Consider the following 25800-nt stretch of genomic DNA (forward strand, 5'->3'; position numbering starts at 1 on the left):
AGCTACAGCCAAAAGACTAGCTAGCCCCCAGTCCCAACAGTTCCGACATCGGCTTAGCCCCGGGTCTTTTCCAGACCTAGCAACTCCCCTGGGAAAAGCCATCATGTGCGCAGTTACAGTACTGGCAGTGCTGGGCCATGACAAGTGCGTTTTTACAGTGAGTGCAAATGATGACCAAAGGTGTGGGCATGTTTGGTTTTACACATAGCTCTCAACCATTTGTCTTGCAAAGGCGGGTGAAATCACCGGATTTTGTTTCTGGCGGCCGCGGGTGAGACGCCCATTGGAATGAATGGGCGTGCAGGAGGCCTGGCGGGTGAGTCAGCCCTTTGCAAGGCGGGTGACATCCACTAAAAGCAGGTGAGTTGAGAGCTATGTTTACATGCACCCACATAAGGCCCCTATTGCTGGCGAGGGTGAGAGAGGGCGCCTTAAGTTGTAGCACTCTCCAGAGGATGCTGTGGTTCAGATATTCGTGGTTATTGAGAAGAAATATTGAAGGCTTCTCCTGCGGACCTCACACTGAGGAGCATTTCCCGCAACAAAGCGCTGTGCGGGCCCCAAACAGCTGCTTCCAGGCGGCGCTCCGCGCGAGCCCTGAGCAGGGCCGCCGCGCATGCGCACTGCTTCCAGACGGCGCTCCGCGCGAGCCCTGAGCAGCGCCGCCGCGCATGCGCATTGCTTCCAGACTGCGTTCCGCGCGAGCCCTGAGCAGGGCCGCCGCGCATGCGTATTGCTTTCAGGCGGCGCTCCGCGCGAGCCCTGAGCGGCGCCGCCGCGCATGCGCCCTGCTTCCGGGCGGCGCTTCGCCTCCTGGCTCGGCGGCTCGCCGCGGGAGGGGACTGCGCATGCGCCACGGCAGGTCCTGCGCTGCCCGCTGCTCGGGCTCCTCACTCGGCCGGAGACGATTAGTCAGCGAGGACCTGTCTCCCCGCCCCCGCCACAGGTGAGTGCTGCTCGCGCTATTCCGGACACCCAGGCAAGCTACCGACCCTCCTGCACCCTCCTGCTACGGACGGCCCCAGGAGGAGCCATGGCACACGCCAACTAGAGGGAAACTTCTAGGCGCTACAGAAGCAATTTAGAAAGACCACAGGAGGGTGCTGATGTCAAGCCTTTCCAGAGAGGGATCCCGCTAAAATCGATATGAAAACATAGCCATGGCATAGAGGGTATTTGGCTTGCTGCGGTACAATACTGTAATTAAGACTAAGGATGTTGACAGGGCTTTAAGTGGGCCGGGGCTGAGCCCTGGCAGGCTCACAATATAGTTCTGAGGTGGGACCATCACGGGGCTCACTAATGTCACCTGTCAGTGCCGCCCGCTAGAGGACAAGGCTTTTTTTCCCCTAAAGCCGGAAGCTCTCGCTCATGTGTGAGTGCTTCAGGCTTCAGAAAAAATGCTTTCTCTCAAAGATAGTGGCTGCACATGCAAGGCATCTCTTTAATCAAGAGACCCAGTGGGCCAGTGCCACTATTAGAGAAGAAAAGGTGAGGCAGCTGGAAGCAGAGGCTTTTCATTTATAAAGCCTGAAGCTCTCACTCATTCGTAGGAGCTTCAGGCTTTAGGAAACAAGTTCTCTTCCTGCGGTCTCACCGTTTCAGCCTTAATAGTGCTGCTGCGATCACTGCTGCATGTCTTAGCAAAAGGAATGACTGGTGAGGGGCAGTTCCACCATTAATGCTGAACATATGTAGCCGCTGTCCCCTGCCAGGTATCTCTATATTTCATGTATTCAGAGACTGCTGATGTCTACAAAGGGCTGCCTGGTGGGGGTGTCTGCAGCCCATTCAATCGGGGATCATCAAAGGGGTGTGGCCATGCCCCCTAGATGAGCTCTGGCTCAGGCACTGGGTGACACAACCCAGATAAGCGTGACTTGAGATATTTATAAGAAGTGCCCAATGAGGTGACAAAGGAGCAGAAAGACAGTATCTGGAGAGATAAGAGGGAGCAATGCTACAGTGTGTGAGGGGAAGGAACAACATCACAGTGTGTGAGAGAGCTACACTGCATTGTGTGAGGTGAGGGACCAGCGCCGCAGTGTGTGAGGGGAGGAAGCAGCGATGCAGTGTGTGAGGGGAGGGAGCAACGCCGCAGTGAAGGGAGGAAGAAGCGCCATCGTGTGTGAGGCGATGGAGCAACGCTGCAGTGTGTGAAGGGAAGGGGGCAATGCTGCAGTGTGTGAGGCAAAGGGAACAATGCTGCAGTGTGTGAGAAGGGAGGAACACTGCAGTGTGTGAGCATAGGGAGCTACGCCCTAGTGTGTGAGGGAGCTACGCCCTAGTGTGTGAGGGAGCTACACTGCAGTGTGTGAGGGTAGGGAGCTACACTGCAGTGTGTGAGGGGAGGGAGCAGCGCCACAGTGTGTTAGGGGTGGGAGCAATGCCGCAGTGAACGGAGGTAGCAACTCCATAGTGTGTGAGGCGACAGAGCAATCAGCAGTGTGTGAGGTGAAGGGAGCAATGCCACAGTGTGTGAGGTGAAGGAAACAATGCTGCAGTGTGTGAGACGGGAGCAACAACGCAGTGTGTGATGGCAGGGAGCCATGCTGCAGTGTGTGAGAGGAGGGAGCAACACTGCAGTGTGTGAGGTGAAGGGAGCAATGCTGCAGTGTGTGAGGCAAAGGGAACAACGCTGCAGTGTGTGAGAAGGGAGCAATGCTGCAGTGTGTGAGAGGAGGGAGCAATGCCGCAGTGTGTGAGGTGAAGGAGCAACACTGCAGTGTGTGAGGGGAGGGAGCAATGCCACAATGTGAGGAGAAGGGAGCAACGCCATAGTGTGTGAGCCGACGGAGCAATGCCACAGCGTGTATGGGGAGGGAGCAGTGCCACAGTGTGAGGAGAAGGGAGCAACACTGCAGTGTGTGAGGGGAGGGAGCTACACCCCAGTCTGTGAGGGAGCTACACTGAAATGTGTGAGGGGAGGGAGCAGCGCCGCAGTGAAGGGAGGGAGCAACGCCATAGTGTGAGCCGATGGAGCAATGCTGCAGTGTGTGAGGTGTAGGGAGCAATGCCACAGTGTGTGAGTTGAAGGGAGCAACACTAAAGTGTGTGAGGGGAGGGAGCTGTGCTGCAGTGTGTGAGGGGAGGGAGCAGTGCTGCAGTGTGTGAGGGGAGGGAGCAACGCTGCAGTGTGTGAGGCAAAGGGAACACCGCTGCAGTGTGTGAGAAGGGAGCAACGCTGCAGTGTGTTAGGGGAGGGAGCAGTGCTGCAGTGTGTGAGTGGAGGGAGCAATGCCACAGGGTGTGAGGGGAGGGAGCAATGTCACAGGGTGTGAGGGGAGGGAGCAATGTCACAGGGTGTGAGGGGAGGGAGCAATGCCGCAGTGTGTGAGGGGAGGGATCCATGTCAGGAGAAGGGAGCAACACTTCAGTGTGTGAGGGGAGGGAGCTACGCTGCAGTGTGTGAGTGAGCTATACCACAGTGTATGAGGGGAGGGAGCAACGCCCCAGTGTGTGAGGGAAGGGAGCAACACCCCAGTGTGTGAGGGGAGGGGGCAGAGCAGCAGTGTGTGAGGGGAGCGAGCAGCGCTGCAGTGTGTGAGGGGAACGAGCAACGCCACAGTGTGTGAGGGGAGGGAGCAACGCCATGTGTGAGCCAATGGAGCAATGACACAGTGTGTGAGGTGAAGGGAGCAATGTCACAGTGTGCGAGGTGAGGGACCAGCACCGCAGTGTGTGAGGGGATGGAGCAGCCATGCAGTGTGTGAGGGGAGGGAGCAACGCTGCAGTGAAGGGGGGAAGAAACACCATTGTGTGTGAGGCGACGGAGCGACGCTGCAGTGTGTGAAGGAAAGGGAGCAATGTTGCAGTGTGTGAGGCAAAGGGAACAACGCTGCAGTGTATGCGAAGGGATCATCCCTGCAGTGTGTGAGGTGAAGGAGCAACGCTGCAGTGTGTGAGGGTTGGGAGCAATGCCAGTGTGAGAAAGGAGCAACACTAGAGTGTGTGAGCAGAGGGAGCTATGCCGTAGTGTGTGAGGGGAGGGAGCTACACTGCAGTGTGTGACGGGAGGGAGCAGTGCCAAGGTGTGTTAGGGGTGGGAGCAACGCCGCAGTGAAGCGAGGGAGCAACGCCATAGTGTGTGAGGCGACAGCAATGCTGCAGCGTGTAAGGTGAAGGGAGCAATGCCACAGTGTGTGAGGTGAAGGAAACAATACTGCAGTGTGTGAGAAGGGAGCAACACTGCAGTGTGTGAGGGCAGGGAGCCATGCTGCAGTGTGTGAGGGGAGGGAGCAACACTGCAATGTGTATGGGGAGGGAGCAACACTGCAGTGTGAGGTGAAGGGAGCAATGCTGCAGTGTGTGAGGCAAAGGGAACAGCGCTGCAGTGTGTGTGTGGGGAGGGAGCAATGCCGCAGTGTGTGAGGGGAGGGAGCAATGCCGCAGTGTGTGAGGGGAGGGAGGTAAGCCCCAGTGTGTGAGGGAGCTACACTGCAGTGTGTGAGGGGAGGGAGCAGTGCTGCAGTGTGAGAGGAGGGAGCAACGCTGCAGTGTGTGAGAAGGGAGCAATGCTGCAGTGTGTGAGGGGAGGGAGCAATGCTGCAGTGTGTGAGGGGAGGGAGCAATGCCACAGGGTGTGAGGGGAGGGAGCAATGCCGCAGTGTGTGAGGGGAGGGATCCATGTCAGGAGAAGGGAGCAACACTGCAGTGTGTGAGGGGAGGGAGCTATGCTGCAGTGTGTGAGTGAGCTATACCACAGTGTGTGAGGTGAAGGAGCAACACTGCAGTATGTGAGGGGAGGGAGGTAAGCCCCAGTGTGTGAGGGAGCTACACTGCAGTGTGTGAGGGGAGGGAGCAGTGCTGCAGTGTGAGAGAGGAGGGAGCAACGCTGCAGTGTGTGAGGCAAAGGGAACACCGCTGCAATGTGTGAGAAGGGAGCAATGCTGCAGTGTGTTAGGGGAGGGAGCAATGCCACAGGGTGTGAGGGGAGGGAGCAATGCCGCAGTGTGTGAGGGGAGGGATCCATGTCAGGAGAAGGGAGCAACACTGCAGTGTGTGAGGGGAGGGAGCTATGCTGCAGTGTGTGAGTGAGCTATACCACAGTGTGTGAGGGGAGGGAGCAACACTGCAGTGTGTGAAGGAAGGGAGCAATGCCACAATGTGAGGAGAAGGGAGCAACACTGCAGTGTGTGAGGGGAGGGAGCAACGCCATAGTGTGTGAGCCGACGGAGCAATGCCACAGTGTGTGAGGGGAGGGAGCAGTGCCACAGTGTGAGGAGAAGGGAGCTACGCCCCAGTGTGAGGGAGCTACACTGCATTGTGTGAGGGGAGGGAGCAGCGCTGCAGTGTGTGAGGGGGGAGCAACGTCGTAGTGAAGGGAGGGAGCAAGGCCATAGTGTGTGAGCCGACGGAGCAATGCCACATTGTATGAGGTGAAGGAGCAACACCACAGTGTGTGAGGGGAGGGAGGTACATCCCAGTGTGTGAGGGAGCTACACTGCAGTGTGTGAGGGGAGGGAACAACGCTGCAGTGAAGGGAGGGAGCAATGCCATAGTGTGTGAGGTGAAGGAGCAACACTGCAGTGTGTGAGGTGAAGGAGCAACACTGCAGTGTGTGAAGGGAGGGAGCACTGCCACAATGTGAGGAGAAGGGAGAAACACTGCAGTGTGTGAGGGGAGGGAGCTACGCCCCAGTGTGTGAGAGAGCTACACTGCATTGTGTGAGGTGAGGGACCAACACCGCAGTGTGAGAGGGGCGGAAGCAGCGATGCAGTGTGTGAGGCGAATGGGAGCAATACTGCAGTGTGTGAGGTGAAGGGAGCAACACTGCAGTGTGAGGTGAAGGGAGCAACACTGCAGTGTGTGAGGTGAAGGGAGCAACAGCAGTGTGTGAGGCGAAGGAGCAATAGTGCAGTGTGTGAGGCGAATGGCAGCAACGCTGCAGTGTGTGAAGGGAGGGAACATTGCTGCAAGTTGTAAGTGGTGACGGCTGGAGGGGCTGCAGCGCTGCAGAGTGTAGGCAGTGTGGTGGGGGTGCAACGCCACAGATTGTCTAGGTAGTGGGGGGGCGGCACCGCAAGGGGTGGAGGGAGGCATCCTGGAGAGGGAGTCCTTCTCAGCACTATTAGCGGAGTGGACTTTGGGGAGTACCCACGCAGGCTGAACTGGGAGCTACTGCACGGAAGCTTCTGGAGAGTGAGTGAAAGAGGAATCGGGGGCGACGTCATGGCGGCTGTGTCACCCTCTCTGGACATGCCACCAGAGAGCGCGGTGCTTCGCGTCTCTGATTGGTCCATGGCAGAGGTGGTAGAGCCGGGCAAGCTGGCATGGTGTGCCCCCGGCGCTCTCCGCGTGGTGCTGCTAGAGAACACATTGGCTGTAACATCTGTACACTTACTTTGCATGTTACGGTGCAGAGGGGGCATCGTGCAGCACCCCCAGCTGCGGTGTACACCGGAGACGGAACGGTGCCTAATGTGTGCCAGGAGATTAAAGTGCCTGCTCTTATAACTCAAATGCAATTGAAAGAAAGGGACCCCCTTTTTATTTTTTTCCCGCACAGCTCGTTTTCATTGTGATAGTTAAACTGTCGGAATGACATGTGATGCCACCGCGGCATGCAGTGTCACGCGAGGTGGCAGCCAGGGGCACCAGAAGCCACCAGTGGGAGCAATGTGCTGGCAGAAGTTCTGCCCTGGGTGCCCGGCCGCCGTGGCACGATGTGACGGGGCACTGACACACCAAGGGTAGCGCCCATTCGGCACTTCCCTGCTCGAGGCACTTTTGCTGCCTTGCCTTTGGACTTGACGGTCTATATTTCCATTCCCTACTTATTGCTCATTGGCTGCCACTCTGAACACCCCCCCCTCACCTACCCCTCCCCCCCGAGCATACATGCCAACACGCTTCTGATGGGGCCTCGCTTTAATGTGACTTGCTTCTGTCTGCCACCTGAGTTGTGTGGGAGCAGAGTGGACTTTGGCAAAGCTGTCTGTAAACTGGACAATGTCGTTTAAAAACCAGCATTATCAAAGTCAACAGTTTTGGCTCTTGTGCAAACAAGGGGCCCGCGTTTTAGTGCCAGGATGGCAACACCTGGCAAATGATACTTGAGCCTGGGCATACTAAGCCGGTACCTGGTAAATGCATTAATAGGGAGCAAAACAGCTGGCTTTGCCAATTCCTGATTTTTTTTTACTGGAAATCCCGAGAAGAAACGGACGAGACGCAGTTACTGCTTATATATGGAGCGGCTGAAGGCACACTTGGTTAAGACAGTTTTTATTGCATCGGGTGCCAGTTTGCAGCCGCAATCCTGTCTGGAAAGCACAGAGCTCGCGCAGAGGTCCCAGGGGATGTGTGTTGGGCAGGTACTGTGCCGGAAGATGTGGTCCATCGGTAACACCCAGAGGCAGTTTCCTTCCACACACCCCGTCTCCCTCCCTCCTACCTTCCCTTCTCGTGGCGGTAATGTCGGCTGATAGGCAGCGATTACAGCCCTATACTAAAGCTAGCATGCACCCTTCCTTCCTTCCTTCCTTCCTTCCTTCCTTCCTTCCTTCCTTCCTCCCTTCCTTCCTTCCTAAAGATCCATCTACCAGTCTTCTTACCTCCGCCTCATCCTTCCTTCCCTTCTTCCTTCCTTCCTCTCTCAAAAGATCCATCTACCAGTCTTCTTTCCTCCACCTCATCCCTCCTTCCCTTCTTCCTTCCTTCCTTCCTCTCTCAAAAGATCAATCTACCCACCCTTCCTTCCTTCCTTCCTTCCTTCCTTCCTTCCTTCCTTCCTTCCTTCCTTCCTTCCTTCCTTCCTTCCTTCCTTCCTTCCTTCCTTCCTTCCTTCCTTCCTTCCTTCCTCTCTCAAAAGATCCATCTACCAGTCTTCTTTCCTTCGCCTCATCCTTCCTTCCATTCTCCCTTCCTTCCTCTCTCAAAAGATCCATCTACCAGTCTTCCTTCCTTCCTTCCTTCCTTCCGCGTGTCACTGCAATACTCTATGCATGACAGTCCCGCTGCAATGGGGAGCTCCATGTGTCACTGCAATGCCCTATGCATGACAGTCCCGCTGCAGTGGGGGCCCCATGTGTCACTGCAACGCTCTATGCATGACAGTCCAGCTGCAATGGGGAGCCCCATGTGTCACTGCAACGCTCTATGCATGACAGTCCAGCTGCAATAGGGAGCCCCATGTGACACTGCAACGCTCTATGCATGACAGTCCTGCTGCAGTGGGGGCCCCATGTGTCACTGCAACGCTCTATGCATGACAGTCCCGTTGCAGTGGGGGCCCCATGTGTCACTGCAATACTCTATGCATGACAGTCCTGCTGCAATGGGGAGCCCCATGTGTCACTGCAATGCCCTATGCATGACAGTGCAGCTGCAATAGGGAGCCCCATGTGTCACTGCAACGCTCTATGCATGACAGTCCTGCTACAGTGGGGGCCCCATGTGTCACTGCAATGCTCTATGCATGACAGTCCCGCTGCAATGGGGAGCCCTATGTGTCACTGCAATACTCTATGCATGACAGTCCCGCTGCAATGGGGAGCCCCACGTGTCACTGCAATAGTCTATGCATGACAGTCCCGCTGCAATGGGGAGCCCCATGTGTCACTGCAATACTCTATGCATGACAGTCCCGCTGCAGTGGGGGCCTCATGTGTCACTGCAATACTCTATGCATGACAGTCCCGCTGCAGTGGGGGCCCCATGTGTCACTGCAATGCTCTATGCATGACAGTACCGCTGCAATGGGGAGCCCATGTGTCACTGCAACGCTCTATGCATGACAGTCCAGCTGCAATAGAGAGCCCCATGTGTCACTGCAACGCTCTATGCGTGACAGTCCTGCTGCAGTGGGGGCCCCATGTGTCACTGCAACGCTCTATGCATGACAGTCCCGTTGCAGTGGGGGCCCCATGTGTCACTTCAATGCTCTATGCATGACAGTCCCGCTGCAGTGGGGGCCCCATGTGTCACTGCAACGCTCTATGCATGACAGTCCAGCTGCAATGGGGAGCCCCATGTGTCACTGCAACGCTCTATGCATGACAGTCCAGCTGCAATAGGGAGCCCCATGTGACACTGCAACGCTCTATGCATGACAGTCCTGCTGCAGTGGGGGCCCCATGTGTCACTGCAACGCTCTATGCATGACAGTCCCGTTGCAGTGGGGGGCCCCGTGTGTCACTGCAATGCTCTATGCATGACAGTCCTGCTGCAATGGGGAGCCCCGTGTGTCACTGCAATACTCTATGCATGACACTGCTGCTGCAATGGGGGCCCCGTGTGTGACTGCAATGCTCTATGCATGACAGTCCTGCTGCAATGGGGAGCCCCATGTGTCACTGCAATGCCCTATGCATGACAGTGCAGCTGCAATAGGGAGCCCCATGTGTCACTGCAACGCTCTATGCATGACAGTCCTGCTACAGTGGGGGCCCCATGTGTCACTGCAATGCTCTATGCATGACAGTCCCGCTGCAATGGGGAGCCCTATGTGTCACTGCAATACTCTATGCATGACAGTCCCGCTGCAGTGGGGGCCCCATGTGTCACTGCAATACTCTATGCATGACAGTCCCGCTGCAGTGGGGGCCCCATGTGTCACTGCAATACTCTATGCATGACAGTACCGCTGCAATGGGGAGCCCATGTGTCACTGCAACGCTCTATGCATGACAGTCCAGCTGCAATAGGGAGCCCCATGTGTCACTGCAACGCTCTATGCGTGACAGTCCTGCTGCAGTGGGGGCCCCATGTGTCACTGCAATGCTCTATGCATGACAGTCCCGTTGCAGTGGGGGCCCCATGTGTCACTTCAATGCTCTATGCATGACAGTCCCGCTGCAATGGGGTGCCCTATGTGTCACTGCAATACTCTATGCATGACAGTCCCACTGCAGTGAGGGCCCCATGTGTCACTGCAATACTCTATGCATGACAGTACCGCTGCAATGGGGAGCCCATGTGTCACTGCAACGCTCAATGCATGACGGTCCCATTGCAGTGGGGGCCCCATGTGTCACTGCAACGCTCTATGCATGACAGTCCCGCTGCAATGGGGAGCTCCACGTGTCACTGCAATGCCCTATGCATGACAGTCCCGCTGCAATGGGGAGCCCCAAGTGTCACTGCAATGCTCTATGGCTAACAGGCCCGCTGCAATGGGGAGCCCCATGTGTCACTGCAATACTCTATGGCTAACAGGCCCGCTGCAATGGGGAGCCCCATGTGTCACTGCAATACTCTATGCATGACAGTCCCGCTGCAATGGGGAGCCCCATGTGTCACTGCAATGCTCTATGGCTAACAGGCCCGCTGCAATGGGGAGCCCCATGTGTCACTGCAATACTCTATGGCTAATAGGCCCGCTGCAATGGGGAGCCCCATGTGTCACTGCAACGCTCTATGCATGACAGTCCCGCTGCAATGGGGAGTCCATGTGTCACTGCAATACTCTATGCATGACAGTCCCGCTGCAATGGGGAGCCCCAAGTGTCACTGCAATGCTCTATGCATGACAGTCCCGCTGCAATGGGGAGCCCCATGTGTCACTGCAATACTCTATGCATGACAGTCCCGCTGCAATGGGGAGTGCTGTGTGTCACTGCAATGCCCTATGCATGACAGTCCTGCTGCAGTGGGGGCCCCATGTGTCACTGTACTACTCTATGCATGACAGTCCCGCTGCAGTGGGGGCCCCATGTGTCACTGCAACACTCTATGCATGACAGTCCTGCTGCAATGGGGAGTGCTGTGTGTCACTGCAACGCTCTATGCATGACAGTCCCGCTGCAATGGGGAGCCCTATGTGTCACTGCAATACTCTATGCATGACAGTCCCGCTGCAATGGGGAGCCCCATGTGTCACTGCAACGCTCTATGCATGACAGTCCCGCTGCAGTGGGGGGCTATGTGTCACTGCAATACTCTATGCATGACAGTCCAGCTGCAATGGGGATCTCCACGTGTCACTGCAATACTCTATGCATGACAGTCCTGCTGCAATGGGGAGCCCCATGTGTCACTGCAACGCTCTATGCATGACAGTCCCGCTGCAGTGGGGGGCTATGTGTCACTGCAATACTCTATGCATGACAGTCCAGCTGCAATGGGGAGCTCCACGTGTCACTGCAATACTCTATGCATGACAGTCCTGCTGCAGTGGGGGACCCATATTTCACTGCAATACTCTATGCATGACAGTCCCGCTGCAGTGGGGGACCCATGTGTCACTGCAATACTCTATGCATGACAGTCCTGCTGCAATGGGGAGCCCCATGTGTCACTGCAAAGCTCTATGCATGACAGTCCTGCTGCAATGGGGAGCCCCGTGTGTCACTGCAACGCTTTATGCATGACAGTCCCGCTGCAGTGGGGGCCCCATATTTCACTGCAATACTCTATGCATGACAGTCCTGCTGCAATGGGGAGCCCCATGTGTCACTGCAAAGCTCTATGCATGACAGTCCTGCTGCAATGGGGAGCCCTATGTGTCACTGCAAAGCTCTATGCATGACAGTCCCGCTGCAATGGGGAGCCCCACGTTTCACTGCAATACTCTATGCATGGGAGTCCCACTGGAAAGGTCAGCTTAATCCTACACAGCACGTTCCTCGTTGAGATTGCATCAGGGTGTGATGTGACTGGGAAGACCTCATTCCCGCTCCTGTTAATATAATCTTCTTAAGATGCATTGTCGTCGTCGCCACCATAACGAGTACGCTAGGATGCAGCGGAGAGGGGCAGTGCATGCGCTGTGGTGCACAACCTGCTTCTCCAGAGTGAAGAAGAGGCGGGCGCGCCACGTTCACTAATGACCACAGGGTTGGCATTGCACGACTGCGGCAAGAAGCAAACCATCCCTGGCAACTGTGCACCCTAATGGGGGCTGCTTGTGTAGTAAGGGAGGTCCCCTGCTGAGCGGCCCACCTGGGGCCTGCACAGAGCACATGGCCAGGCTTGGCATCACTGCTGTTTTTTGCTGCCTTCACCAGGGATGTCTACCTGGACAGACTATTTATTCCGGGTTGGAAGCCGGCGGTGCCCTTCTTATGATATGATTTGATAGTTTATTTAAATAGCGCCTATACACAATGTGTTTCAAAGCTCTTCAAGGCAAGGGAGGGAACAAGGGAAAATACAATGACATTCTTACAGGCCAGGAACAGTAAGGATGTGAAATTAACTATCGTACTCGGCCTGACGACATTTCAGATGGTGCAAGAGCTAAGACATAGATAAGGGAGGGAGGGGGAGAGTGGGAAGGAAATGGAAACAGAAAGGCGACTACCGTACTAAGCCTGATGAGTAGAACCGATGAAAAACATAAGGAAAGGGAGAGGGGTGCAGAAAGGGAGGGGTGGAACAATACAAGCAACTATTGTACTAGGCCTGATGACATTTCAGATTGTGCAAGAGCTAAGACATAGATAAGGAAGGGAGAGGGAGAGTGGGAAGGAAATGGAAACAGACAGGCAACTACCATACTAGGCCTGACGACATTTCTGGTAGAGCCGGAGAAAAACAAAAGGTGAGGGAGAGGGGTGCAGAAAGGGAGGGGAGGAACATAACAAGCGACTACCGTGCTAGGCCTGACGACATTTCTGGTAGAGCCGGAGAAAAACAAAAGGTGAGGGAGAGGGGTGCAGAAAGGGAGGGAAGGAACAAAACAAGCGACTATCATACTAGGCCTGACGACATTTCATTTAGCAGACCCAATCCCAATACACAATAATTTCTATCTTGGGACTTTACTTTGATTGAACATGACCACACATTCAAAACAATATTTGTTACTCACTTAACTTTTGAATTTACAGTAATAACACAATCACAAACATTGTAATTGATTTTCAGAACAACTTTATTCCTTGTGGTCTAAATAGAGCACTAAAGTGACAAACAACAATTTTTTGTTAATGTTTAGATTTGCTTTGTTTTCTTTCATGTATTGTTCTTTATCCATGTCTTGAAGGACTTCATACTTAATTTTCAAATGTGTAAATTGTGTTATTGATTATATATGCCCTCACATGTTGGGTTTTACCATATGCACAACTTTTTCATATATAGTTTTGTTTCAATTTCAACAACCTTTTGTTTTCTTTGGAGGAGTGTTTGGATATATACAATTGCATGCAGCACTCACAACCCATGTGGTTTTATAGGTTTGGACCGGGTGAATGGTTTGAATTCATTTATACCTCACATGGGCCAATCCTTGATGTACCAGTACTCTTTTCCGTTGTGAATAGTCATTTCAGGTAGTGCTGGCAGCCAGAGGGGAAGAAAACAAGTAAGGAGAGGGGAGAGGAGACAGACGAGGTTGCTATCATATTAGGTCCAGGGACAACTCTGATAGATAAGTGCACAGAAGAAAGTAAGGAGAGGCGGGGAGGAGATAGGAAAAGGGAGAGGGGTTGAGAGAACAGAGAGTAAGCAGTCAGCAAGAGTGGAGAGTGAATGCAATTGCAGAAGTCGGTAGTAACACATAATGTTGCAAGCCAGGATACAAGAAGAAGATGGGAACAACATGATTCAGGGCCACCATGAGTACAAGATGCAAAGGAAGTCCAGCACGAGAAAGGGTGACGCACCGTGAATCAATGAAGTCCATAAATGTAAAATCCAGCATTGGCCACAAGACGTTGATGGTGAGTCCAGAACGTATCAGGACAGACTCCTGCAGAAGTAGGATGGAGGTGGGGGAGGGGGTCCCGGGTAGAAGAATCAGGCAAAACAGGCAACACCTGTGTGCTAGAAGGGAGCACAAGGGATCATCACAGGGGACGAGTGGGGGTGGGTATGGCTTCTGGGGACCTTTCCACTGCTCTTGTGTCAGTTCTTTGGTTGGCACTGGGCGGGCATCCATAGCGCCTCATTGCCTGCCAACCCTTTCCTCTTAATCATTCCATCTTCCTCTTTTCATTTCATCCCAACCAGTTTATATATTGTTCCTTCTTATTAAGTTTCTTCTCTTATTTGAGGGTCGTATGTGTCGCCCTGAGGCGGCATTTCCTGGCTCCATCCCTTCCCGCCCACTCCAGCGTTCCTCTTAGTATTATTACTGTACTAATAATTGGCCAGACACGTAGTAACTCAGCGTGGCGCTATAATGACTGCGCAGCTTCTATGGAGTCCCTGTTAGACTGGCTCTACCCTGGCGCTGGAACCCGAGGCCAGTGCTGCCGGGCAGTGCCCTGCCCGTGCTCTCTCCTGCCATTGGCTGGGCGCTCATGTGCTGTACCAGTTTATTGGGTTACACAGGATGGGGTGCAATACTTGCAGAGTAAGCTTTAAATGCGCTTTTGTGAGGGTGCACCGATCAGACCTTCTATTCGGGGGGCAGAGGGGCCGCCCTGCCTGCTGTTTGCATGGCATTTCTTGGCAGGACTTAACACACATGGAAAGTAGACGGAAGGCCCCCCGGGCGCGCCCCCAGGGCTTTCCGGCTTGTGAGGGATTATTCATGAAGAGGGGTGTGCTGGATGAACTGTTTCTCGTGCTAGGCGCACGCGGGGGTAGGCCGGGGTGGCCCCCACCCAGGGCAGGAGACGGCCTGGCATAGCCGCCCGATCCTTCCTAAGGAGCTTGTGTGCTCTTTGGCCTGCCTAAGCAGAGTGATAATGCGAACAGCCCCTGCCTGCTGGCCACACACACACCCTCTCATTCACAAGGAAGCTCAGCCCCCCCTCCCCCCCGGCCTGGGCTAAGGATGCGTGGAACTACTCGAATAACCGGTAGCGCACAGTGATTCCGCCCCTGTGCCCCTGGGGGTGGATGTCTCTAGCCCCCTCCCAGCTGGCCCTGCTGATGGGTGTCGCTAGCCCCCTTCCTGCTGCCCCTGCTGATGGGTGTCGCTAGCCCCCTTCTTGCTGCCCCTGCTGATGGGTGTCACTAGCCCCCTTCCTGCTGCCTCGGGTGATGGGTGTCACTACCCCACTTCATGCAGCTTCAGGTGAGTGTTGCTAGCCCCCTTCCCGCTGCCTCTGGTGATGTTGATAGCCCCCTTCCTGCTGCCTCGGGTGATGTTGATAGCCCCCTTCCTTATGCCTCTGCTGATGGGTGTCGCTAGCTCCCTTTCCTGCTGCATTGGGCAATAGCCCCCTTCCTGCTGCCTCGGGTGATGTTGATAGCCCCCTTCCTGCTGCCTCGGGTGATGTTGATAGCCCCCTTCCTGCTGCCTCGGGTGATGTTGATAGCCCCCTTCCTGCTGCCTCGGGTGATGTTGATAGCCCCCTTCCTGCTGCCTCAGGTGATGCGTATTGCTAGCCCCCTTCCAGCTGCCTCGGGCGACAGCCCCCTTCCTGCTGCCTCGGGCGATAGCCCCTTTCCTGAGGCCTCAGGTGATGTTGATCCCCTTCCTGCTGACACAGGTGATGTTGATGGCCCCCTTCCTGCTGCCTCGGGTGATGGGTGTCACTAGCCCTCTTCCTGCAACCTGATGAGAAGGCAAAATGTAACAATGGCAACAGGGGAAAATAAAAAAAATAGTCCACTCCACTGACTTCTATACACCCTGTAGTGCAACCAATGAACCATCCTCCCCTTCACACGACCAGTGATGGCTGCACTGTTGCAAATGAAAAAGTCCATGACGCGACTAGAGAACACATTTGACAGAATGCCTGAGAAAGTAGCACAACTAGAATCAAGAACCTCTACTCTTGAACAGAAGACCACTGAATTAGACGAGCAGTGTGCACAGACGTTCCCAGTCATGTGACAGTAGGGAAAGGACCTGGAGGCAACAATCGGGAGAAACAGTTATGGAAAGTAGATTGGTGTATCTGGATAATACCGTTCAAGCGAAACAAATCGCGGGTTATAGGGCTCCCTTTGCCTCCACCGAACCTTTGGAAATCCTCAATTTGGAAATGGAGGATGACCCATTTATCGAATAATCAAATTAAGACTCCCCCCTCCGATCAAGAACAAGTGTCTCAAGTGAGACTGACACTTATTATTAAACTCTGATGGGCAGGACAGAGAGAGAATTTTAGCAGCAGCAAAAGCTAAAGGAAACTTTGAACATAACCAACAGAGGACTACATTCTTCCTGGATCAGGCAGCAGTGACCGAGAAGAGAAGAAAGAGATTGAATTCTCTTAAAACGTTCCTAGCCAGAGAGATAAAAAGAGGGATGCTAAGACCGGCTAAATTAAGAGTGGCTTGGATAAGGAATACATCTTTTTGGACGCTGAAAGGGAAGAGGAGCTCCTGAGGTCAATACCTGAGAAGCAGCATGCTGATGGTAGGAAGGACTGAGGAGACCTGCCTGAGGTTGATTCGAATAAACACACCTGTGTTTGTCTATGCCCCAAGTACACGAATGTTCTGTTCTGGGGAATTCACTGGTAGGTCAGAGTCCTGTATAGATGTAGTACAGTTAGACTGCTCAAATGTCCCGGACTGGGAGGGAAATAATACACCCATGGAGCAGTTGGGGGTTAACACAGAGTAGAATGACATTGGAGGGTGAGCAAGGTTTGTTCTACCTTTTGTAAATGCGTAGTTAATAAATGTGTATGGGTTCAGAAAGGTTGAAGGGTTATGAATTACCTGAGAAAGGAAGTAGGTAAAGTTGTAGTGAAACTCCCAAAATTATGGCTGAAGGCAAATACATAACATTAAGCTCACCCCCTAAAAGCTGAACTGTGATGACTATGTGGATACGAGACTGATACATTTGTGTGGATTCGTGCCCAGTAATCATTTTCGAATGTCAAGGGCCTGCGGAAGAGGATCGTTTTTTAACTGGTAGTTCTTAGATGTCCCCCCTCCACTTCCGTTGTGCATGTATATTGTGTTGAGGCCTCCCAAAGTCTGCTTTTTGTATTATTTTACAAGACAAATAGAAATAAAATTAAATAATTCATAAAAAGCAGAGCCCCACTTAGACAGCAGAGGCACTTTGGAGTTTCCTCTACGACTCGTTGAGTGAGCCCGTACAGATGTCAGAGGCACTCTGATAAAGTCCGCCAGGCAACCCGAGAAATTCAGCCCAACTGCCTGAAGCTGGGTGAATTCACCAGCAGTCTCGTTCTGCAAGCCTGGCACACCCAAATGTGGATGGTTACAAAATGCTATTATTTATTTTTATTTTGGTTTTTCTTCAAAAGAAATTTCAGGCAAATCATTTAATTTCACAATGTCAATTAAACTTATGGAAAATATCAATATAGACAGACCTGCAATACCAATATCTACACTTTCTAATACTCCATCTTAAAACTAAAGCAGTAGGTAAAAAAGAAAAATGTAATACATAGAACATCATTTATAGCCCATTATCAAGAGAAGCAACCCTGAGTCACATAATTGGAACTTTCAACAGATCAAAAACCATCTTTAAAAATCTATCCAATGCTAATCGTAAAGCAATACTGTATACTTCAATTAATCTACGCCATAAGGATTCACAAGTTCCTTCAAACTGGCTATTTACAAAATACTTCAAATGGAATTGTCTTAACTCTGCAGTCATTTCACTGTATAATGTGAGATGCTTGAATGTTTCTGTATATCCTGCCTCTTACATACAGGACACGCTCGAGCAGCATTTTCTAGGCCTAATCTCAGGCCAGCGCATTCTAAAGCGGGTAGCTAATTGAATTTAAATTGAATGTATACTGGTCTGGCTCGATTACAAGGGAACAGGTATTTAGACATATTCTTCCTGTTCTCAACAGAGACGCATACTCTTTTTATAAAGGGAGTAATGATTTATCTGATTGTCACCCTTCAGTCCCAAGAGGATTAGTTAAGAATTAATTTGGATTGGAATCAATTTTATCCAAAAATAACTTCATTTTCAGTACGAAATCATTCAGGGACTTGGACAAAACCAGTTAACATAACCACCTTTACGTCTGTATATAGAATCATCTGGTGGGTCAAGTAATTCTGCATAAGCACGTAGGAGAATCTCCTAACCATAAACTACTGCTGGCACAAGTTTGGTAAAATCATAAAAGGAGTTATATTGAAAATGTGCACATCTTATTAAATCTTGTATAGCCCAATGATCTTAAGGAGGGAACATTTTCTAGGCCCGAATCCTGTACAACCCAATTCATTGATTTAGACTTCCTTCATTAGAATAGATGATGATCTTCAATTTAGAGCTATTAATTCAAAGGTTATTATTGATGGCAGAGTTAGCAATTAGGGACAGTTTTCTGTGAATGCCTTCTAGCAAAAAATAATAAATCATTGGCAAATGCAAGTCCATTCAATTTCATTGTACCCAATTTTACGGGAAATGTCCCCGCAGTTCAAAGTACCAAGTACAAGTTAAATAGAATTTGTGCTGACACACGACCTTGACGTAGTCACATGTGCGTGTCAATAAGCCCAGTTACATGTCCTGTGCGAGACAATCTAATCCTGACTTCTATATCACAATGTAGGAGTGCCAGCACTCTTAAAAATGGTGGGAGAGATTTTCTACTACAATCATTTTGACCAAAGCATATTGCGGATGACACAGTCAAACGTGTTGGACATGTCCATAAATACAATATAGACCTCACCTGTTAGACCTTTATTAACTTCAGCCAGAATATGGGACATGATGGTTCCATTCAGAGTAGTCCCAAGATACAGTCTGAAACTCACCTGAAAATGCGCAAGTGTACCTAGTTTTGCAACACAAAGTTTGAAGCCCCTCAGCAACAGTGAGGAGAAAACCTTACTGGCTGCATTTAAAGTGGCCACAGGCATGTAATTCGTGGGATTAGAAAGTCTCCCTTTTTATAGATGGGTATTCATGATGGAGGTACTTGACATTTTTCTAGAATATCTGTAAACAATCCAAATAAGATCTTGGACCAGGAACAGGGATCATTTTTAATAATGTAAGGCGACAGGGCGTCCGGACCAGGGGCTTTGGAAGATTTCATCTTATGGATGGTATCATATATATCATCCGTGGTCTAAGGAAAGTCAGATGCAGCAGATGTATTTAGATCTTTAAGAGGAATCTCAGGCTCCTTGCTCGGTATAGCAAACATCTTGGAATAAAAACACACCCAAGTATCTTCTTCAATACAACTTAGTTGTATTAGTTTAACTCCTTCATAGTTAAAGGCCCAGAATCTTGACACGTTAGTTATTCAGTAACTTCGAAGTGGTCTGATTAACATTTAGATAAAGTTGAAATCTTAAACCTTTAGTCATGTTTCTGTATTTCTGGTTACCTTTTTTTTCTTTTTACTTTTTACGAGATCTGAAAATATCTAGGTCAAGATTTTCCGGGCACGATAATGCTCTTGGTGGTTTTCTTTTCCCCCTTTTAGCCATAACTATTCTCATGTCATAAGTGTGTGTGGGTCTTAGAGAAGTAGAGAGGTTTCTTTCCCTTTACCTTTTGTATACAATTCAAGATCGTCTCATTAATGTTGGCCAGTAAAAGGGCATCAGATCTCATGTCCTGTTTGCTAAACTTTGTTTCATCCCTTCAGTAAGTTTGTTATATAGGAGCCTATTCCATTTCACTGTACGGCCATTTTGTTGAAGCTCAACACAAGCTAAGTTAAGAACAGCGTCCTGAAAACAACCCAGTGAAGAAGAAATTCCAAATGTCACCAAGGAGAGATCACTAAGACCTGGTACCCCAGTTAGCAAGAGGGTCCACCTTTTGCAATATCAAGGCTGTCACAACAACGTGGTGTATCCAAGAAGATTTAGAACCTCTCCACCAAGTCTTTGTTAGTCAGATTTAAAGCACCCTCGGGCAACACTAGATGGAAGTTCCAAAGGTCCATAAAATCATTTGGTATGCCACCTCTTTCAATACCAGATGTATTAGACCTATAATCTGGATCTGCAACAATGGTGTTTAATAACATGGCCTGTGCACAAGAAGAATGATAGCCCCCTCCCCAGCTCCCGATCTGATGATAATGTTGTCCAAGTATCCATTCCCTAGCCAGTCAGATGTTACCTCATTTAGGGTACTCAACAACTCTTTAATAGGATGATTCTGATCAGTAACTGGTAGGTACCATCTACTGAGAAGAATCCCACTGCAAGTATCCCATCATTCAAAGTTAAAATTTCTGAGGAATGTGCTCTGATATTTACATCCAGTGTGGTAGCCAAACCTCTTAAAGGATTTCCGCCTTTACTTTATTGCAAACAATTTTCTATCCATCAATTGCCAGGGGGATAATTAACATAGTATTCTGGAACATCAAAATGTGATTGTCCTTAGGAATTATTTTTAACAGCTTTTTTCGTAACCACATGCATTCCAGGATATACAACATATACAATCAAGGCTAAAGATTAGAAGAATTAGAAAAAATATCACCTAGTTTAGTGTTTCTTTGCAAGGAGGCAGCTAGCCAAGACCAATCTTGTTCTGTATCCTTTGTCGTTTGCCAGGTGTTCGTCACTGTTCAAGAGGACCCAAGTTCTGTTTGATCATTAATGGAGGAGTACCATGTAGACCGTCCACGGCAACCAAGTGTCCTTCAAAAATGTTTAGTTCTTACTGGGATGCTCAAAACGTATGAGGTCAAACCCCATGGCTCTGATTGAATCTCGTTGATCCCATATCAAACGGGACACCAAATTCGAACGAAGGTGGACTACCAACTTGTCACAGCCTGAGTCTGCAATTTCTACCCAATACTTATGACTTGCAAGCGCAGAGCCAGAATCTTAGAGAAAATAAGTCAAAGATGACTTCTATTTAAGTTAAGTTGATTTCGATTTTCCAGATCAATCACTCTGTTGTCAAATCTTGATGGGCTATAGTTGTCCTTTAGAAACTCCACTTGAGAAGGGATTGTGGGCACTTGGTGTCTGGTCAAAGCCAATGCCTCATTACTGAAGAATTCATTTTCACAAGAGCAGGTCACCCATAAAGGAATACCGGATGGAGCGGAAGGTGTGGCTAAAGAGACTGTAGGGGGTAAACAGGAGAGACAGACGACTCCTGTTGAACATCCAGCGAAGAACCACCACATGTGCTGCATGTTTCAGTTTTGTCCTGAGGGACCAAAAAAGAGGGACTCCTTTTTTGATTGGCTACATCAGTTTCTTTTCTTGTTTTTCCTTTACTTGTAATAACTGTCTGTTCTGTCAAAGCATTAGTTGCCAAATTGTTAACAATAGTAACGACGGGAATTTGGTTATTCCGATCAATAATTTCATTCACAACATTTGGTAGGTTTGTTTCCTTTCTTTGTACATCGTGTCGATCGTCTACATTTCTTACACCCCTCTTTAGATATACAAATGTGATCCTCCATATTGATTTCCAATCGTCGTTCTCCGCACCATCCAAGGTATTACATTCTTCTCTGGGGACGGAGATAACGCAGGACACTCGCGTGATCTAGAATTACATTCTACAAGGGGGAGCGCACTATTGGGGTCTTGCTCAACCAGCAAAATCGTCAACCTGAGCTTTCAGAATGAGGATGCTGTGTCCACTGCAGAACTCGATTTCATGTCGATCTGCTGCAGCTTATATGCATTGTCTTGTGATATTTTATATTATCGTAAAGTCTGAGTAACGATTCCATTGCCAAGTGCAGAGCAGAGATTGATGTTGGACCTAAGGAGTCCAAATTGGGCAAAGCATTAGCATCTCGACGTAATTGCATATTCTGAGGTGTAAAAAGATTAGATTCCAGTGGAAATTGTACAGAAACATGGGTGGTTACTGTGTTTTGCTGCTCCCCCAAGTGTAGGAGCCTTGTTCACTTGGTCAGGAAAAAAAGCTCCTTCATCAAAGTTGTGACACCTTCTAACAAATGATTCATCCAATACAACAGAGTTTTCACCTGTCCCCAATGGTTGGCAGGAAGACCCAAATCATTTAAGTGTCTAGCACTTCAGTTTCTTCATTGTGGGCAATTGCTTGACAGAATTCAGTCCTTTTTAACTTGTTTCTTATTAGACTGAGGAATGGGGGTGACAGCTATTTTTGTCGAGCTTTCTACTGGCATTGCTTGTAATGGGTCCTGTTGAATGATTGGCTGGTCTGCCTGAAAGACAGGAGTAATTGTCTCTAAGTTCCTCTGAGTGGACTTTGTCCCGCTGCGCAGTTCATACATAGTTCGCCATAAAATGTTTAACATGTTGAAGAACCAAACGCGTGCCCATTAATATGGAGAGGAGACAGGCTTTTAGGATGGAGCCGAGTGCCAGCGGTAGGAGAGCAACCCACATGGCCAGAAACCCACCACTATCAGCTGCAGACCATCCACTTGTGCCCACTTAAACCCTTTCGATTGAGCACAGTTCAGGGTCCAACTCATCCTAGGGAAAGCCCCTCACACACAGTGCGATGTCTCACTGAGCCGCTAAGCCATTACAGTTCTGCAGCCCTCAGCAATGTCCGCTGCATGCCCCTTCTCGCTGGGGATCCTGCAACCGTGAAGCAGTGGATTAGGGAACACGAGACTCACAGGCACAGAACACTGCTCTCTCACTCAAAACCAAGCGGACCACTCACACAGCGCTCACTGCATAAACTTAAGATGAAGGCTACTGCCAATGTAACAGCGACCTTCGTGACTTGTTTGGTGGAGTAGAAGAAATTTCAGATGCACGCTCTCCTTCACCTCGTCTCGCCCCAAATGGGTGCCAGGGACGAACGTAGAAGCGAATGCACCAGCTCCAAAGGAAACCTTACCGCATGGTCCAGTACTCCAGAGGATCAGACCATGAGCCCATCACATGCAGCCACTCCCCTATCGGGGATGGGCGGGGTCATTAGTACTGGAGCCACCCCCCCCCCCATTGGCATATACGCCGAAATGACCAAATTGTTGGCCACTTGCCGACTCAACGGCACTAACACCATGGAGAATTGAGGAGAGATCAAGAGGAAAGTGCCCCACAGGGTCGGGACCAGCATGTCAAGCCGCACCTCTCCTCCATAATCTCAATCAAAATCACAGTGAGGCCGCTTCCGACACCCGATTCACCATGTGACAAGGTGGCAGGTTACAAAATGCTTTGTATGCACTCCCCTACTGAAAACACTTTACGTGACACCTGACCACGCAATCAGGAAAGTAGGACGGTAAAATCAGAAATGGTGGACTGGCCTAGCACAGGTGAAGCAATTGCAATCAGCCACGCTACCTTTTACGAGAAAGATGCAGACTGTCATGGGAAGCTCAACCTCTGAAAAGGGGTTACATAGCTATGTAAGCACAGGGTCCCAGTTAGTTGGGTAGGTGTCTTTACCTCTGGCATCGCTCTGGGCAACCGTCAGACCATCATTCTTTGCCTGCCAAGCCATTACAGAAAGGGGAAGGGGCATATGCAAAAAAGATGCAAGCAGGTGAGTCTTAGAGGAGCCAGTGGAGAGTGTTTGAGAAGTCGGGGGAGGAGTACCTCAAGGGGTACACATCAGGGGGTGCAGAAGGCTAGCCAACTTAAAGCTATTATTATTTATTTAATGTGATTTAGTCTGAGAAAAACTCAAACTTTGCACATATTATGCAAAAAGATAAAACAAAATACTTTACAATATATTTGCAATTACTTAATCAAATATGCTAAAACAATAAATCACATAATATTTAAAACAAATACATTAAATTAGCGAAAAATGAGTATCCTGCATCTGCTAAGTGGCCACTTATCGTCCCACTCAACCATCTACCTATGACCACAAAGCAGCTCGCGCGACTTCCCAATTCCAGACCACTTCCCAAGACTCATCAGATTTGTCACCTTCTTATCAAAAGCCAGATTGAACTCCTCCTTTAGAATGCCTCAATTTAGCATTTCTACCTTGAGTTCCACCTTACGCCATACATTATAAAGGGCAATTAATAGACTCATATTCGCCGAGTTTGTACAGTAACACCAAAAGGACAGATCTTTCAAGAATTCCAGATTATGGACATATTTCCCAAGTAACAAATGAATAGTATTACCCATTGCTTGACAATCGGTTAATAAATGTCTAGCTGTCTCCAATGTGTCTGTTTGTTTGCAGAGGCGGCAGAAACGATCCTTAATCGGGATCTTGAGTCTACCTCACAAAATCATCATGGCTGGTTACTGTTCCATTCTAAAAAGAATGATAAATCGTCTAAGACCTTTAGCTGGGCATAGGTTTAAATAGGTCTGTGGTTGCATAAAAGTATAATTTCTATTTTGGACAAATTGGTATCTCTTCAATGAGCTTAAATGTGCAAAATTCTCCAGCCAATCCCATAAAGCAATTTTCTTTCCAAGAGCGTTACTAACTGTCTTTGAGAAGTTGGCTCCTCTGTGGTTCCAACCTATCTACGCTAAGAATTTCATCATAGGTTTAAATAATTTACCAATGAAATAACTTTTATTTAATTCCTGATAGATTGCAGTTAGAAGGGAATTGGAACTAGAGCTCATCATTCTTAGGAAGAACACAGCACGCTTTTTTAACACAACTGCTTTTAAAGAGGGAAGTCCTAGTTCTAATCTGATAAGAGCCATCGGTACTCCCGGAGGCAATCCCAACATCCGTCGCCAGAATTTACCTTCAATGACTTGTAGCCAAGTCAAATCGAAGGTTATCAGTGCCTCCAGCCCATAAGTAATCATAGGAATGAACACATGAACATATAATTGTTGTGTTGCCCACAGCGTAAAGCCTCCCTGCTTATGAGTGAAATTAGCCATAAGGGCCGTGACTTGGGCAGCTCTAGTGGTACGTGTTTGCCTACAGATTTCATAGTCCCCCTGAGGTTCAAATTCTACCCCTAGATAACAGTACGAAGGACCGTACAAAATGGTGGTATTGCCCACCACAAGTTTGATCCCAGTGGCTCTTTTATGGGTATATCTCAGTACTTTAGTTTTCTCTAGGTTAATGGTCAACCATTATTGCTGACATATTCCCATAATGCCATGGCCGACCTTCGTAATCCGCCTATGGTGTTATCTAATATAACCAGGTCGTCTGCATAGGCTAAAACCACACAGGGGGATTCTCCAACTTTAGGAGGGCAGTTTTCCACAGTAGTTAGTACAATAGGTATGTCATAGACGTACAAATTATAAACTAATGGTGCTGTGACGCACCCCTACTTCACCCCCCTGTTCTGCATCACCCTATTGGTCATATGTCCTTCCTGATCTAGTTTGAGTCGGACTGAAGTATTTAGGTGTAACAGTCTAAGGTAGTAAAGTAAACAATCGGGGCAACCCATGGCTTCAAGTTTTGCCCATAGACGATCTCTAGGAATAGAGTCAAACGCCGCCTTAAAGTCAATATATAGTACATAAAGTGGCCGCTGCCCCTTGATACTTGCTCTAGTACGTAGGATGTCCTTAACTAACAGATTGTGAGTAGTGGAATAGTCCCGTCAGAATCCACTCTGGAATTTACATAAGATGTTAGTTTCGTCTACCCACTTCTGGATTTCGCCGAGTAATAATGAAGCAAAAAGTTTACCAGTAATATCTAACATAGACAGTAACCTATAGTTACTAGGGTCTAGTCGATTACCTTTTTTGAAAATAGGGATCAAAATCGCTGTTTGCCATGAGTGGGGTATTTTCCCTATAACAAAGATCTTCTTAAACAAAATGGTGAACAGGCTAGCCCAGAAGTCAGGATAGTTTTTGATAACGGCATTTGACAAACCGTTAGGGCCAGGAGCTCTAGAGACTTTCAACTCTTTGATTTTACTAAGTATCGTATCATGCAATACCTCAAAAGGAGATTCAGATGGAATCCTTCTTACTGGCATACTTTCGTCTTCCTGGTTTTTTAAATTACGGGTCTCCAAGAATTTTACCCATACTGCTGCACTTATAGGATTGATTAATTGGCATTTACTCTTCGCCTTGGTCTCGCTTAAAAGCACCCAAATGCTACGCGAG

The 25800-nt window shown here is 49.6% G+C and overlaps 1 protein-coding gene across 1 annotated transcript in view; it reads left to right on the forward strand.

Moving 5' to 3' along the window:
- Positions 1 to 823: 823 nt before the first annotated feature.
- Positions 824 to 25800, forward strand: part of PROSER2 (proline and serine rich 2) — a 151921-nt gene continuing 126944 nt past the window's right edge. The window contains exon 1 of the mRNA XM_069627782.1: positions 824 to 946. Within this exon, the coding sequence (XP_069483883.1) occupies positions 849 to 946 (98 nt within the window). The 5' untranslated portion in view covers positions 824 to 848. The remainder of the gene's footprint in view (positions 947 to 25800) is intronic.

The sequence above is a fragment of the Ambystoma mexicanum genome, chromosome 12 (genome assembly GCF_040938575.1).
Source record: "Ambystoma mexicanum isolate Mex_15411 chromosome 12, UKY_AmexF1_1, whole genome shotgun sequence".
Classification (NCBI taxonomy): Eukaryota; Metazoa; Chordata; class Amphibia; order Caudata; family Ambystomatidae; genus Ambystoma; species Ambystoma mexicanum.